Below are 15,172 nucleotides of genomic sequence, written 5' to 3' on the forward strand. Positions count from 1 at the left end.
CACCGAGGTGTATCCAATAGTTCAAGGCCTTCTATTGGGGTGTCCGTGGTAGCTTCTTCATCGACTTGGTCTCACCATTGATGTCCACTATGAACTGCAGAGAGGGTGTTAAAGTTTAGGCATCTCAAGTGAACTGCCCAATGTGATCCCGTTATTTAGTTTGGCTTTTAGGTATTTATTTTACTTATTTGTCAAAGTCTTGGGTAGGGCAATTTACTAGGCTTGCTATATAAGCAACCCCTTGCCTCCATTGTAAACACATTCAGTTATTCATTGCCAAGGTTGATGGGTTCAGGAGACTCTCTCTCTCTCTCTCTCTCTCTCTCTCTCTCTCTCTCTCTACCCTTGGTCTCTACGCTTCCGCATCGTCGACTTTGACATGGTCTTACTGTTCTTACCATTCGGTGGGTTCTAAGGATTCTGAGAGGTACTTTGAGATGACTTGGCCTCCTTAGGATTGCCTTTGTTGCGCTTCATTTCTTGGGCGAGAGAAATCGCCACGGTGGTGTTGTAGTCCGTAGGGTTGAAGACTTGCACATCGAACTTGATGTACTTATCTAACCCAAAAAGGAAAGCCTCCTTTCGTTCGGCATCTGGTTTGCGCAACTGGATGCCAATCTGCAAAATATGGCTAGCAAAAGACATAACAGGAGTGCCATTTTGCTTAAGACCATGCCAATCTTTACCGATCTAGGTACTACGGTGGCATAATGATCGAATTTCTCCAATGAAGCGGATAGCCCTCGAGGTGCAGTTGAGGACCTTGGATGCCATGCAAGATCACATCAACAAAATGCAGGAGCTTCAGGAGGAGATACTTCATATGGGAAAACTTATCAGTTCAGAGGACATGGCCATTCAGCTTTTGGCCCAATTGCCTCCTCGGTACATCAACTTCTATCTTCCTTGATTACTAGTGGCCGGCTGAATACTATCACTTGGGACGAGCTAGCTCCAATGGTTTTGGTCCAGGAGGAGCAATTCAAAACGAGGAAGAGGTCAGGCTTCAAAGCCTTGACCGGTTCTTCCAACAACAACAAGAAGCAAAAGGGAGGGTAAGAAGAAAAGCAACAAGACCAAAGACAAGAAGAGCAATGCTGAGCGTGAAGCCTTGAAGGCGGAATGGCATTTCAACAATTGTGGTGAGAAGAGACATTATTGGATAAAGTTAGTCGTATAGCGGACATGCAGAGTTCACATTGTGAAGTTTTCGTTCGAGTTACGACCGGTTGATATTGTGCTAATTCTTTCTATCTTTTGTGGTGCGTATGTCCTATCAACTACCTCATTTTTGTGCTAATTCTTTCGATTTAATGCTTCTTTTAGTGTTAGGCTTCAGTATGGCTGAGATTGCCCTTGATCTCTGGAGTCTTGACAGAAACTCAGTACGCTGAACTTTGTGTTGATGTATGCTCATGTGTGTGTGCGTGTGGTGTGTGTTGTGTTTGGGAGCATATGTTAGTAGCTAGTTCTACACCCACTATTTGGCACTGACGACGTTAGTGGGGATGTCGTGGTATTTAGTGAATACTATGCATGATGGAGTTGATGGTTATATTGTCTTGTGGGTGACTACCACGGGTCTATACCTTGCACTTTCCTTCAAAGGTGAATCTGGGCTTATCCTGGATTCATCTAGGACCTAGGTATATTATTGGAGGAAGTGTAAATGAGTTGGAGAGGCTTGGACTTCCTCTGCGGCAGTGGTTAAGTCACCGGCCTTTGTTCATTTGGAGATTCTCCCCTTGACGAACTCTCCAAGGACATTAGGGGCTACGATGACTCTTGCGGGTCGAGATGGTCGTGATTGGATTCTTGACAGTGGTGCCTCACGGCACATGATACCTTTGAAGGATCTTTTGTCCAACATGCGACGACAGTGGTACCATTTTCATCAGCGAAAAATCTGGAATTCCTATTCATAGCGAGGGTTCCATGGAGCTCATTTTCGACGGCAGAGGAGATATGCATATGTCCAAGGTACTTTATGCTCCAAAGCTGGGATTTCATCTTATGTCTGTGCACGAGGTGTGCAAGCTTAGCATGGAGGTGATCTTGACAAAGGACTCGATATCTCTTCGGGATCAACAAACCGACAAAGAGGTCAGAGGGGGCTCGGTAGAGAACGGACTCTATCGGCTCCATGCTCTTTCTTCAACAACTCGGATACCTAGAGGTGATCTTTGGCATTATAGGTTTGGTCATTTGAATAATGATACTCTTCGGCTTGCTTTTCGTGAGCAGATGCTTACAGGTTTACCGGATGTTGGGAGTAAGCATGGAGATTGAATTACTTGCATTCGATAGAGCAACATCAAGAATCTATCCCGAGGCTTGCTACACGCCGACCCCTTGCCGTATTGGAGTTGGTTCACACCGACCTTTGTGGACCTATGCCGACCCCTTCCCTCGGCAAGGCTCTCTATTTCATGTTATTGGTTGATGATTTCAGCCGCTTTACCTGGTTATATTTTATACTGCACAAGCACGAGGCATTTGGCCTCTTCAAGAATTACTCTTGTGGAGAAGGAAAACAATCAAGTGTTGAAGACCATTCTATCGGACAAAGGTGGGGAGTTTACTTCTAATGCTTTTATTCAGTTTGTTACGGACTACCCAAGCGAGAGCTTGTGAATACCAATTCACCTTCAGAGAATGGAGTTGTGGAGCGAAGAATAGGATAGTGGTAGACATGGTATGGACCATGCTTGAGCATCGAGATTGACCAAAGTCCCTATGGGTTGAGGCAGTTGTGACGGCTGTCCACACCATAAACTGATCTCCAATTGCTTTAGTTCGTAAGAAGACACCATTTGAAGCCTATTTTGGTAAGAAGCCCGACATCTCCCATTTTCGGATTTTTGGGAGCGATGCTTATGTCCATGTACCGAAGGAGCAAAGGGGGAAGTTTGACCCCCAGACTAGGAGATTGTTTTTTGTCGGCTACAACTCTCTTTCCGTGGGATATCGACTTTATGATTCAAAGAAGAAGGATGTTGTACTCATCCGTGATGTTGTCTTCGACGAGATCTTACCTTCAGAGGGGGACTTCTGCTCCCAAGCCTTCCAAGACGAATCCGGATACTTGGAGACCTCGATTTTTATTTGCCCATTGATGAGCCCTCTTCTCCTACTCCTGTCTCTCAGGCTTCGGAGGAGCATGCACCCATTCCCGATGATGCAGATGACAGTGGTTCTCATCATATTGCCGAGTTAGAGCCAGATATACCAGTAACTCCTCCTCTGGGGAGCAAGCCTGACAAGTTGCCGAAGTGGTTGTTGGAGACTTTGCGAGATTCAGCAAAGTCTGACAAGTTGCCAAAGTGGCTATTGGAGACGTTGCGAGATTCAGCAACTTTAGATTTTCCACTCGATTGGCGTGAAGCCGGTACCACACGATGCTCTCAGCGGCTTCGACTTGCTGAGGTGGATGAGCCTTTACTGCATGTGAACTACGCTTTGATGTCTACAGTGATCAAGGATAGAGATCCTCTTACAGTTGAGGAGGCACTTACACAACCAAAGTGGAAGTTGGCTATGCAGAAAGAACTTGATTCCATCAAGAAGAACAACACTTGGGTGTTGGTTTTGCGGCCCGCCAAGCGGAAAGTGATTGGTGTCAAATGGGTCTACAGGACCAAGTACAAATCTGAACCTTTGGACAAGCACAAGACAAGACTAGTTGCCAAAGGCCTTTCCCAAAAACTCGGTGTAGACTACGAGGAGACCTTTGCACCGACTACACGGATGGCGACCATACGGATTGTTTTTGCCCTTGGTGCCTTTTTCTAGGTCAATGGTGATCTAGAGGAGGAGGTTTATGTGGAACAACCTCCAGGGTTAGAGGATCCAGACTTTGCAGACATGGGTTGTAGGTTGCTCAAGGCCCTCTATGGCCTCAAGCAATCCCCTCGAGCGTGGTACTAGAAGATTGATTCTTTTTTCCTACGACACTCCTTTCGATGATCTTTTGTTGACCAGACTTGTACAGTTACAGTGAGGGAGGATTAGTGACACTTATGGGACTCCAGACCCAGGTGATTCGGGGCACCCGGCTCGCATGCGGGGCTCCATGGGGCCGTAGGCAGTTCTCTTCGGCGAGCGTCAGTGCTACACGTGGACCGGTTCTCCAATTTTGATGTTTAGGTACTCCACGCGGAGACCTCGACATCCTCTTTCAGATCAGCCATGCACATTCATGAACGCACGCCCGAGGCGCTCCTCGTTCGCGACCAACGGCGGTGGGCAGTTTTTGGCCCGACCTGGCCCCGGTCCGAGGCATTTTCGGCGATTTTACAACTTAGCCCAAAGTGGCCTGAGAGTGTTCCAGAGAATCCTCTTAGATATGGGCTCAAGGCCCGAATAGCCTCGTTCGCTCAACATGATTCTAAAGACACTTTCGCACTCAACTTCATCTTTCAATGTGCAGTGCCAAGAAGGCTCCCGCGTGCATCGAGCTGTATGTGACCACGGGCTGTTTTCTGGACGAGCCCTTCATGAGCCGCATCAAAGGGGACTCAAGTCAGCAGGACATGAGCCTTCCAGCCTGTGAGCTCCTAGTTGCGGGGACTTGGCCTCTCGATGAAGGTTCCACCTTGAGTGTCCCGGAGGATGGGGCATAGTCCTGATATTATCCTCTACGTCGACGATCTTGTGATTACAGGTAGCCATGTTGAGCACATCCGCATTATTATGGCAACCTTGGCAAAGGAGTTTGAGATGACAGATCTTGGCTTGCTTCATCATTTGCTTGGATTGGGAGTTTGGCAGACAGAGGGGGCATCTTCCTCTCTCAGGAGCGGTATATGAAAGAAAAACTGGAAACATTTGGCATGACCGAATGAAAATTTATCTCAACTCTTATGGATCCCAATCAGAAGTTGTCACAATTTGATCTCCCTATTATAGCAGATGCTACGTAGGTTGGTTTTCTCATTTGAGATCTCAACACCCGTTTCAATGTCAGTTTCTCGTTTCTCGCTAGTTTTCTTATATACTTGCTTGTCAAATTGCCCTACCCAGTTTCCCAACAGTCACTTATTAATAATAAGTGAAAAATGGCTAAAATAGGGAAAATAGGTTCTGTGCACTGTAAAATGCTCCTGATGGATTCTGATGCTAATCTGATGATCATGCTGTGTGCAACCAGAGGATATGCATCTACTCTTAAGTGCCTGGACATGCACGGTCTGCGAGCAGACTCACAAAAGTGCCAGAACACTTCCTAAGCTAGGCTAACTGAACTGAACTCAACCCTAGTCATGAAGTAGCTTGTCCACGTACACATAAGGTTAGATGTGCACGTGACAGAACATTCTTAAGTGAATAATGGTTTGTTCATCTAGATTTGTTTAGTAGCAAATAAAGCAATTTAGTTATTTTTTGTTTTTTTTGCCCTTGTTTTCTTGTGTTCCTTGCTTTTGCAATTGTTTTGAGTGTTTTATCCCCTCTTATAGTTCGTAAGTTCAGACTATTAATGACCATATGAAGGTATGTAATGAACGATCTAGCTCAAGCACGGAAACAAGGAGTTATTGTTGGACTTGAGAATACCAGCAGATCAAGAAGCAACAACGGCTTAGGAACGAATCTTATAATTTTTGGATTGCAGACATGAATCAAGAGTTTTGTTTACTTCGTATGAATTGATGACATGATCTTGGCTGTGTGGTCGGCATCCAAGCATGATCCGAATCCTGATGTCCTTTTATAGGCATTGGCCATGCATGATATTGGCCATATGACAGATTTTTTAGACGAACTGGAGGCGTATGTAGCTAGCTTATCCCTTTCACATAAGCACACTGCCATCATTGCATGTGTGTGCATGACTGAATGATCACTCGCGGGGTTTACTTTGGGGAAACATTGTGTAAATGTTAAGAAGCGTTGATTTCTCTTGCTTTTGTTATCATTGTAGAGGGTGGTATGTAACGGGTTTTAGGGTTAGGGTTTCTGCGTCAAGGTCATAGACGCAATTGATCATTGCATTCGTTGGGCTAGTCAAAGACTCTCTCTCTCTCTCTCTCTCTCTCTCTAGAAAGGTGGTCCATGCCAATCTCTTTGTCAGAGTTGGAGAAACATACTCGTATCATCAGAGTCCTGATGAAACACTATTGTCACCGCGGATGTGATGATATTTGTGGCTTGCGAGGTAGTGCATCTGCAATCACGTTCTTCTTGCCCTTGAAGTACACAGCCTTTAGGCTCTCCCTCTCTGTCTCACGCACCCAGCTTCATGGGCTTCTGCAGGGATAAACTTTTGGCCTGCAGTCTGTCCAATCTCCATTTGCCTTTCTGTAAGTCCAAATCTTTCCAACTTTATGAATGAACAAAGTTTAAATATTTACTTGTATTCGCCATTTTTTATATGGACTGAGAAACTCGTGAATGCTGCTTGTTTCGCGTTAATGAATGTATATTTATGGTAGGATGAGTTTAAATGTGATGATTTTTTTAATTTTATGGTGGGAGTGCTGCTGTTTCTTTAGACTTGTTTGAGATCTATTTATGCGGTTGGTTGTGTAAAAGAAAATTGTATATGTTGTCACGTTGAGTCTTTGTAGTTGGGCGTGTATATAAAATTTTCTGTTTTTTCTCCTTTCTTTTATGGACTTAGTGTTTTGATTCCCCATTCTTGTGGACAGCTTTTGGCATGAATGTTGGTGGCATTCCATGGACCGAACAGAGGAATCCAGAGATGACATATGGGTTTCAAAATGTTATATTTTTATGTGCAGCGATCTTGCTGTTCCTCTTGGCGTGTTTCTCAGCTCCAGCTTTGTATAAACACATAAGGAATCTGTGGACGAGCAAGAATAAATGGAAGGCTGCAAGAGGGTCTTTCAGGTGGAGGGGATCTCTTCGCAATGGGCAACATTGCAATGGATATATTCCTTTGTAGCAGAGGGAGAAATACACTGGAATGGTCCAGTTTCAAGGCAATTGTATGAAATCTGATAGATTCTATTGTGCTGCTAGGCAGTCCAATCAGTCTTTTGATTTACATCAAGTCGAAGCATTGCTCAAGCTGGAGAGGCAGATCATGATGACAATACCATTCTTTGATGAGCTGTTGCACACATTGGTGGAAAGATGGAATGATTGACAAAATATACCAAAGAAGTGGCCAATGGATGCATCCTCACCCCCCCCCCCCTTTTTTTTTTTTTGGACCTACCTAGTTTTCTTTTTTCTTTTTTCTTTTTGGGACACAGCACAGTACATGGAAGTAGCGCTGCAAATGGTAGCACTGCATACTACCGTGGTTTAGCCAATGTACTGCAGTTATTTGCCATCGATTAACCTGTAATTAGTTCTCAGCATTGGTGATGCCTGCAGGGTTATTTCTTATTCATAATTCATTCATAATGTGATTATTCTTTGATGAGCCATTGCACTTTGATGGAGAAAAACTGTTAATGAAGTGTAACATTAGTGGAAAAATGGAACTATGGAGCTATTGCCTATGGATATTCTCACCACCCCCTTATTTTGTTTGGCCAACTTCATTTCTTTTTTGTTTTTGTTTTTGTTTTTGTTTTTCAACTAACTCATTGTGTGGAGGTAGCGAAGTATGGAGGGGTTAAGTATTGCAGTTATTTGCCATTTACCTAAGCTGTAATCAGTTCTCAGAATTGGTGATGGCATCATCCATCACAACTACTGTATCTTTAAATGAATATATTATAGTCCTCGGGGCCTGAAGGCCAACTCTTATTTATATTCACTGTTAACATGCAACATTTTTCAATGCTGCAGTGGATTCAAAACCTTGTGCACTTGTTCATAAGTTGATTGTTCATTGTCCATAGTTGAGGAATTCCTTCTCCAAAGGTGAATTTTCATTTGACTAGGATTCCTGAATCCTCACCGTTAGTTGGAAGGTGAGTTGCAACATCAACCTGACCAAATTATTATGGAGTTTGAGAGCTGTCTTTTATGTGGTTGTTTGAACATGCCAACTTAAAAAGGAAAAAGTAGAGCCAAATGAGGGCATATCTATTACATGTGTAAACGTGAAAACCTCCAGCCTATATAATGTTATGCTATATTTAAGCCACGATACACTACACTTTTGCCCAAAGCACCACAATGTAGCAAGCACGACATCAAATACAAATTCTGACATTTTAACATTGACCTTTCAAGCCACTCATGTCAGGGTCTCATGCAATATGGGCAGTGATGTTACACGAGCACCTCACTATGCCTCTTATACCCTTCACACACACTGTCTCATATACCCTACACCCTATCACGGTAAACAATTTCTTCCATTCCATTTTTTTCCTACCATTGCATTATATAATCATCACTTAGGGGACAATGAGGAAGAGTACAGTCCGAAGTCGTTCTAGGCTCAATTGCATTACAAAAACGAAAGTTTTGAGGCTTTTGCCACAGATCCTTTGGAAGTACAATGAATCAGCAGTTCACTAGGCCTGCATTGTATGCTACATTGTTCAGTGTAGCCACGGGGTGATTTCACCTTTGAAAGCCACCACATCAATTCAAATTGTGCTCAAGCTAATTATGGTCCATCAAAAGAATAAGCTCATTCAAGTACAGGAGTGTACCCTTCACTTTGTCGGCATTGTGCAGGTGAAAGCCCCATCCACTTACAGAGCAAATCTTTTGAGCAAAAAATGCAATAACTTTTTAACAAAGCCATGGCTAATCTGCACAGTTTCTTGTTAGAGCTTGGGATGCAACTTTCAATACTGGGCTAGTCTTGCCGGGCTCTCTTTCTGCGTTCAAACACTTGCCTATCGAAATTGTCTTTAGGGACCACCACAAAAAAGGTGTAGAAAAAGCACCAAAGCCAAATATGGCCAACATTCTGATAATGCCATTATTGTAAGAAGGGAAAGCCATGACAAGCAGACTCAAGAAAATGAGAAGCCATGGGGTTAATGCAGGGCTCTGGTTGAATCCAAAAATGGCAATGAGAGTAATGAGGAGTGAGAAGGAACCCAAGAGAAATACTCCCCAGCCGGCGAGGGGATGGGAAGTAGTGGGTATCATCCAAAAAGGAAATAAAAAGCTTGTGATGACACCGATGGGTGGTAAAACTTTCGCACAAAGGAGTGCATACACAGCTTCATGCTTCATCCATAGCCTTCTAGGTACGCATGATTTGAATAACTGGTCTCCATCCATATGCAAACTCGGAATGAAACCAAGCCAGGCTGCAGTTGCAAGAACAATTAAACAGCAGTAAATAAAAGACTCTGCTAGAAGAACGGACGACTCTTCAGAGTACCTGCATCACAAGGCAAAAAACAGTCAAGTTATTGGTGCATCAACCTATGGAGATCATCATAGAAACTGCACGAGAGAGAGAGAGAGAGGGAGAGAGAGAGAGAGAGAGATTTTCCTTGCATATATATGTATACGAAAGAGTAGAATTTTCCTCTTTTCACAGTGGACATGGAGCATGTGTTTCTTCCATCCTGTAGCTTTTTTCATGCGAAACCTCACTCTCTCTCTCTCTCTCTCTCTCTCTCTCTCTCTCTCTCTCACACACACACACACACACACAGGCGCGCACACTCTCTATCTCTCTCACGTCGTGCGCGCACGCGCACACACACACACACACACACAGGTGCAACTAGCGCAGGCATGACGAGAGACTACACACACGACCAACAGGGGTTCAGTTTATAACACGTACCCAATTGTCGCTTTTCTCTGATCATGCCAGGCCAATCCTAATGGAAGCACCGGCCATGACCACCAATACCAAGGCTTAAGCAAAGACGCACTAGGGAACGTGATGATACTGTTAGCTCCGCATGGTACTCTCCATTTTAGCCTTATGTCTGCCAGCGGCATGTGAAAAAAACAGGTTACAACTTACATCACAAAGAACATAAAAAGCATTTGCAAGTGAATCGATACACAAACTTCTAGACGTGTCTATGTCCAACATAAAAAGCATTTGTGTGTAAATCCATTAAACCAGCAAAAGACTTGGTCCTCAAGGTAGGGCAGAGGAAGGGCCCACATGTACATCTTTACATCTCATGTATGCATTCAAACATGATGAGTCTAGACATTTGTGTGTAAATCCATTAAACCAGCAAAAGACTTTGCTATGGGACTTCCGCATATACCCTCGACCAATGTATTTAAGAGCCTCTTTAGAGAGAAAAAGACAGCCTCAAGGAGTGGTGCCGCCAGGTGTGCCCTTTGACCACTAGGACCAGGTGCACTTATTTTGATTGGAATTTTTGGGAATTTTTCAAGCTAGCCATGAAGTAAAGCGGCAGAACATTTGAAATGTGGCTCTGGATAGGTATTGGACTTTCCATGGGTGTGGGGCATGACCAGTTTGCCGGTTGCCTACCGTATGGGGGTTAAACACTTGCAAAAGTGTACGTAAGCCCCAAGTGATCAATGAATGAGGATGATCAAACACCGCCAATCCAAACCACCGGGGTCCGGCACCAACATGTGAGATTCGAGCACGCGCTCCTGCGGCCTTTGGACTTTCCATGGGTGTGGGGCATGACCAGTTTGCCGGTTGCCTACCGTATGGGGGTTAAACACTTGCAAAAGTGTACGTAAGCCCCAAGTGATCAATGAATGAGGATGATCAAACACCGCCAATCCAAACCACCGGGGTCCGGCACCAACATGTGAGATTCGAGCACGCGCTCCTGCCCCCAAAGGCCGCACTATTACCACTAACATAAGAGCTTTTCAAATGACTGTGAAAACTAGTACGAGAAATAACAAAAACCATTCAATGTGCAATAAGATGAGTAAACAATATTCAACAGTCTTTTTTGTGACGTGTCCTAACTAATCACTTCCAAAGAAATAAATTCAATACACAACAGTGTGCAAGGAAACTCAAAAGAGGCAAGCACAAAGGGAAAGGTAAACACACATTGCATGCGCAAGCACAGTAGACACCCTCAATGTAGAGAGTACAAAATCTTCTGACTATCCAATGTCTTTTTATCTCCTGCCTTTCTTTTCTACGTTTTAGATGTATGAAGATTTAGTATTTTTCCAAAATGGTAGAGATCTACACATCAAGTAGAAACTTTCTTGAACAGATTATCCAAGGTAAGAGGAAAGGAACTTACAGAAATAGGAAGCATCCATTTGATAACCGAGAGGAAGCCTATAATATCCATTGAGCCGAGTGGCGTTATTTGCTGGTGGGTAAAATAGTGGCTTCTCAAGCAAATGACTAAAATAAGAAGTAAGAAAGCCTTGATCTGCGCCATCAAAGCTTTCTAGTTTGCCTGTAGACAAGTAATCGTACATCTCCTTGAAAACCCTATTTGATGGCTGCAAGTTAAGACACTATATTGATCAAAAAGGTCTTTTGGGCATCTTTCATATACATTGTGCTTATAAAATTAATTCATCTAAGACGACATTAACCTGGAACAGTAACAGTAGCCCAAACTGCCTTTATAAAGTCCCAGGAAAGTGACCTTATGGTAAGTTCACCTTATGCTGAGGTTGCGGAAAAAATAGCAAGTCTGAACTACGTGCAATTCTATGCTTATGAAGAAGAAAAGAAGCGCTTGAAAGGTTTTCGGTAGCCGCCCCCCCCCCCCCACAAAAAAAAAAAAACACACACACACACACACACACACAACACTCTGACACACACTTACAATGCCTGTGGTAGTTTTCGTGCGCATAAAAGGAATTCCCGAGCTATAATTGATTACAGGAAATACCCTTCCCTCTCTTAGCGCACGCACAGAAAATTGTTTTAGCCAATCCACATTGGCAGAGTTCCTGATGTTGCCATCTTTTTGTTGAGCGGCCAGGCGGCTCCCTTCCAATGCATTTACAGCCATGTACCATCACCACTTCGGTGGAAGTACTGTTTGCATTGGAGGCATGCCATTACAATCCCATATGATCACTTGAGAGTGAAGATTCGCTTAGAGTTGATTAAGCGATCAGGTCGGTGATGAGGGGAAATAATTTATAGTTGTGACTGGTGAGTGATCAGGTCCACTTCCAAATATTTGTCATTATCTGGGCCACAACAAGGAATCACTTAATATTGAGTGACTGATCAGTAGATGGAATCACTTAATATTGAGTGATTGATCAGGACCACTTCCAAATATTGAGCATGTATCAAAGGTCAAGTCTTAATGGACTATGGGCATGGATGCCAGAAAAGCAATTGAGGCATATCAATAGGATGCCCTTCACCTCAGGTCATAATTGACAACTTATGCCATGGGAAAAACAACAAAATTTATCGGCCATGGATGAGAGGGAATGACTTTGTATAATGCATTAATTGATAAGGAGTAATTTCTTTCCTCATGCACAGAACAAATAGCAAGCTACGGTGACAGTTCAGTCTAGTCAACCGGCCTTGGTGCACGTCACACAAACATTTATACAATCAATGTAGCAAACTAATTTCTATCTGTAACAACGAATAAGTTGCAGACAAAATATTAAGCATAGTGCCACCCCCTCTTAACATAACTTGCAAGCTGAGATGGCTTAGGGCATGATCTGCTTGTCCTATTAATTTTATACATATGGCCAAATCAGATTGGATGTAAGCTTACCTCCAGCACAAAGAGGCCCGTGTGGAAGATGCAGGGGTCGATGAAGACAGCACAAAACTGACCGCACAAAAAAAGCTCATCTGTGTTACGCATGAAGACATTGTCGACATCCAGCATTACAATGCGCTCGTAGTCCGCTAGCCTCCATGCATACACCTTATTTAGGCTGTATTTGAATCTTTTGTCGAAATCTGGCATGTCTTTGGAAGGATTGGGAAGGTTGGGAACTCGAATTACCCTCACCCCCTCAATTGCACTGCTCGCAGACACAGATCATAAAAAGTTTATCGTCGCAAAGGATGCGCACGCACGGAAATGCTATTTCTTAAAATATTATCACGTGTCCAAAAGTTGCGTGCGCTTAATTAGGAATGTTCGTGAGACAAAAATTCGAGCAAAACTGGACACACACTTGTACACAGATACTATTTCCACCATTCTGTATCTTCCAAGCTCCACCACAGTTACTAAATGTGAACGTTCATGACCAGAATCGGCCATCGCCATAAGCTACAGATTTTACTCTAGTTTTCATTTAAGCTTCCTTAATTTGCCGTAAGTACGGCCAGGCGGGTAGATGAAGTTCGAGTACCGATCAAGACTAGATACAGACCATAGCCGCTCAAAGTTTTCTAGAGAAGCTTAGACAACGTTAAACACATTGTTGAACATGACTTTTGCGGGGTTCGTTACAAAAAGGTGACAACAAGCGGTAAAGAAATAGGGGAGAAGATTACAAGCTGTGAGCCCAACGCTGGGGAACATCGAGGGATGCGATGAGGATCAGGTCGGCGTTTACACGGAGGCGAGCTAGCGACTGAAGTAACACTCGAGCAGCAATGTAGAACTCGTAGTCGCGCGGCGTGCCGACATACAAGATCGTGCCATACGCATTACGATTAGCTGTTGCCACTGTGGTTGAGGACGATCCCGACTTGGTCAGAATTGGCTTAGAGTCAGGCTCTCCCCTGATCTTGCTGTTGTCAATGTGGTTAACGTTGATGAGAGAGCTCGTAAAGAGGTCGGGCTGCAGATCTGCGGACGTAACGAACCTCTGAGCTTGACCGGGGAGCTGTCGGGTGGTGGAGAAGGAAGAAGAAGAGCCTTTCACCCGAGAAGATGAGGCTGCGGAGAGGAGGGAAAGCAGGAGAGTGAAGCAGACGCAGTACGAAGAGGAGACGGAGAACCTGCGTGCCATCGTCGGCTTCGTCACGAGGGAGTGCACAAGAAATAGAGAGAGATAGATGCAAGTTGTCTTAACCGAGACGGGCGCAGGTAGAGAGAGGGGAGAGAGAGAGCGGGAGAGGGACTGGCGGGAAGAGAGAGGGGAGCCCCATAACCTTGCCTTCCCCTCATCATGAACGTGACCCAAAAAAATTGGACCAGCTTCTTTACCGTTCGTAACAGCCACCGTCTCTTCCAAACAATGATTCGGTTTCTCTTCTAAGTTCTAAAAGCTCTCTTCTCTCAATCTGTTGCCAACACTAAAAATTGAATGAAGCCTTGCCTTCGATCCACCCCGTCCCCACCAAAAAATTAAATGAAGCCTTGCCTTTGATCCACCCCGTCCCCACGACACTAAGCCCCACTAGTATGGCCGGTCGTCTTCGGCAGCCTCTCTCTCTCTCTCTTTGCATGCGCTAGGCCTCTCTCTCTCTCTCTCTCTCTCTCTCTCTCTCTCTCTCTTTGCATGCGCTATCCGCTTGTCGCCTGGGCTATAGGGAACACAACCGGATCAAACTATTTGAGGCGTCTGACTAGATTAAGTTGTTTTCGGCACGTGGTCGAGGGAGGGATTGGAATTCCTCCCCACTTTATCTATAGTATAGATAGTGTGTTATTTTTAAGCAATCCACTATCTTGAGACTAACTCTGCCTCCGGTGGAATAGCTGCTTGCGACAGCATAAAGAAATCAAAGATAAGCCATACCTCACAATACACATAGAATAATACAAAATCAAAGAAAATATGGGACATATGAAACTTTTTCGAAATTTAGGTCAAAAGTTGAAGCGTTTGAGATTGTTGGTTTTCTTCAAGGAAAGGTAGCAAGGATTTTTCAAGTATAGCTGGTTAAACATACACTAATTAAATCCACTTTTTTTAGAACACTGCTTAGACCTCAATCCATTTGTACGACATTTTGAGAATTTGGCACTTAACTTCAGGACCCTAAAGGGAAAACCTAACTCCTAATACAGAAAGCAGAATTATAGATAACTTTGAGTGAGTTATCGAATGAAGTTAGTTCTAGCACACATGCAGCCTTTGTGATGAATTGAGTGAGTATACGCATTAATGCAAGAGAAAGGGGGGAAAGAAAACGTGTCACCTGCTTAGTGGTTGGGTAAACTCATTGCCATGGGTTTGGGTTTTACACCATTGTTTGCTAGTACAACCATCAACAAGAAAAGAAACTAAAACGTTGAAATGGGCAGGTAAATAGTTAATCTATGGCTATAGCTGGCCCATACACTAAGTGGAGATTCAATGTAGGATTATAATTGAATTAAGAGTCTAATTAGTTCGAGCAAACACTAAAAGTTTCTGATTACCCCCACTTGCCTTCGGTAGAACTCTGCATACTTTGTGTTTCTTT

At 43.9% G+C, this 15,172-nt stretch overlaps 2 protein-coding genes across 4 annotated transcripts in view; one reads left to right on the forward strand and one right to left on the reverse strand.

Annotated features, from left to right (window-relative positions):
- LOC147446541 (uncharacterized) overlaps positions 1 to 7,473 on the forward strand; it is a 53,049-nt gene extending 45,576 nt beyond the window's left edge. For all 3 annotated transcript variants that reach the window (XM_086525760.1, XM_086525758.1, XM_086525759.1), the window contains one exon: positions 6,648 to 7,473. In XM_086525760.1, coding sequence (XP_086381886.1) covers positions 6,648 to 6,904 — 257 coding nt within the window. In that variant the 3' untranslated portion in view covers positions 6,905 to 7,473. The remainder of the gene's footprint in view (positions 1 to 6,647) is intronic.
- An 864-nt stretch (positions 7,474 to 8,337) lies between these two features.
- Positions 8,338 to 14,056, reverse strand: LOC147446543 (putative glucuronosyltransferase PGSIP7). The gene is made up of 5 exons (XM_086525761.1): positions 13,310 to 14,056; positions 12,573 to 12,828; positions 11,103 to 11,310; positions 9,680 to 9,827; positions 8,338 to 9,265 (listed from the first exon to the last, which is right to left on the reverse strand). The coding sequence occupies exons 1-5, from the start codon at positions 13,768 to 13,770 to the stop codon at positions 8,677 to 8,679; spliced, it is 1,662 nt and encodes a 553-aa protein (XP_086381887.1). The 5' UTR covers positions 13,771 to 14,056; the 3' UTR covers positions 8,338 to 8,676.
- Between the last annotated feature and the right edge of the window lie 1,116 nt (positions 14,057 to 15,172).

This window comes from Adiantum capillus-veneris, chromosome 12 (genome assembly GCF_014529385.1).
Source record: "Adiantum capillus-veneris isolate H3 chromosome 12, ASM1452938v2, whole genome shotgun sequence".
In the NCBI taxonomy this organism is placed as follows: domain Eukaryota; kingdom Viridiplantae; phylum Streptophyta; class Polypodiopsida; order Polypodiales; family Pteridaceae; genus Adiantum; species Adiantum capillus-veneris.

Coding starts and splice junctions, on each gene's coding strand:
- LOC147446543 (XM_086525761.1), bottom strand. CDS start 13,770: ATGGCACGCAGGTTCTCCGTCTCCTCTTCGTACTGCGTCTGCTTCACT. Junction 11,311..12,572: donor CGGGCCTCTTTGTGCTGGAG/GTAAGCTTACAT, acceptor CTTAACTTGCAG/CCATCAAATAGGGTTTTCAA. Junction 9,266..9,679: donor CAGAGAAAAGCGACAATTGG/GTACGTGTTATA, acceptor CTTGTGATGCAG/GTACTCTGAAGAGTCGTCCG.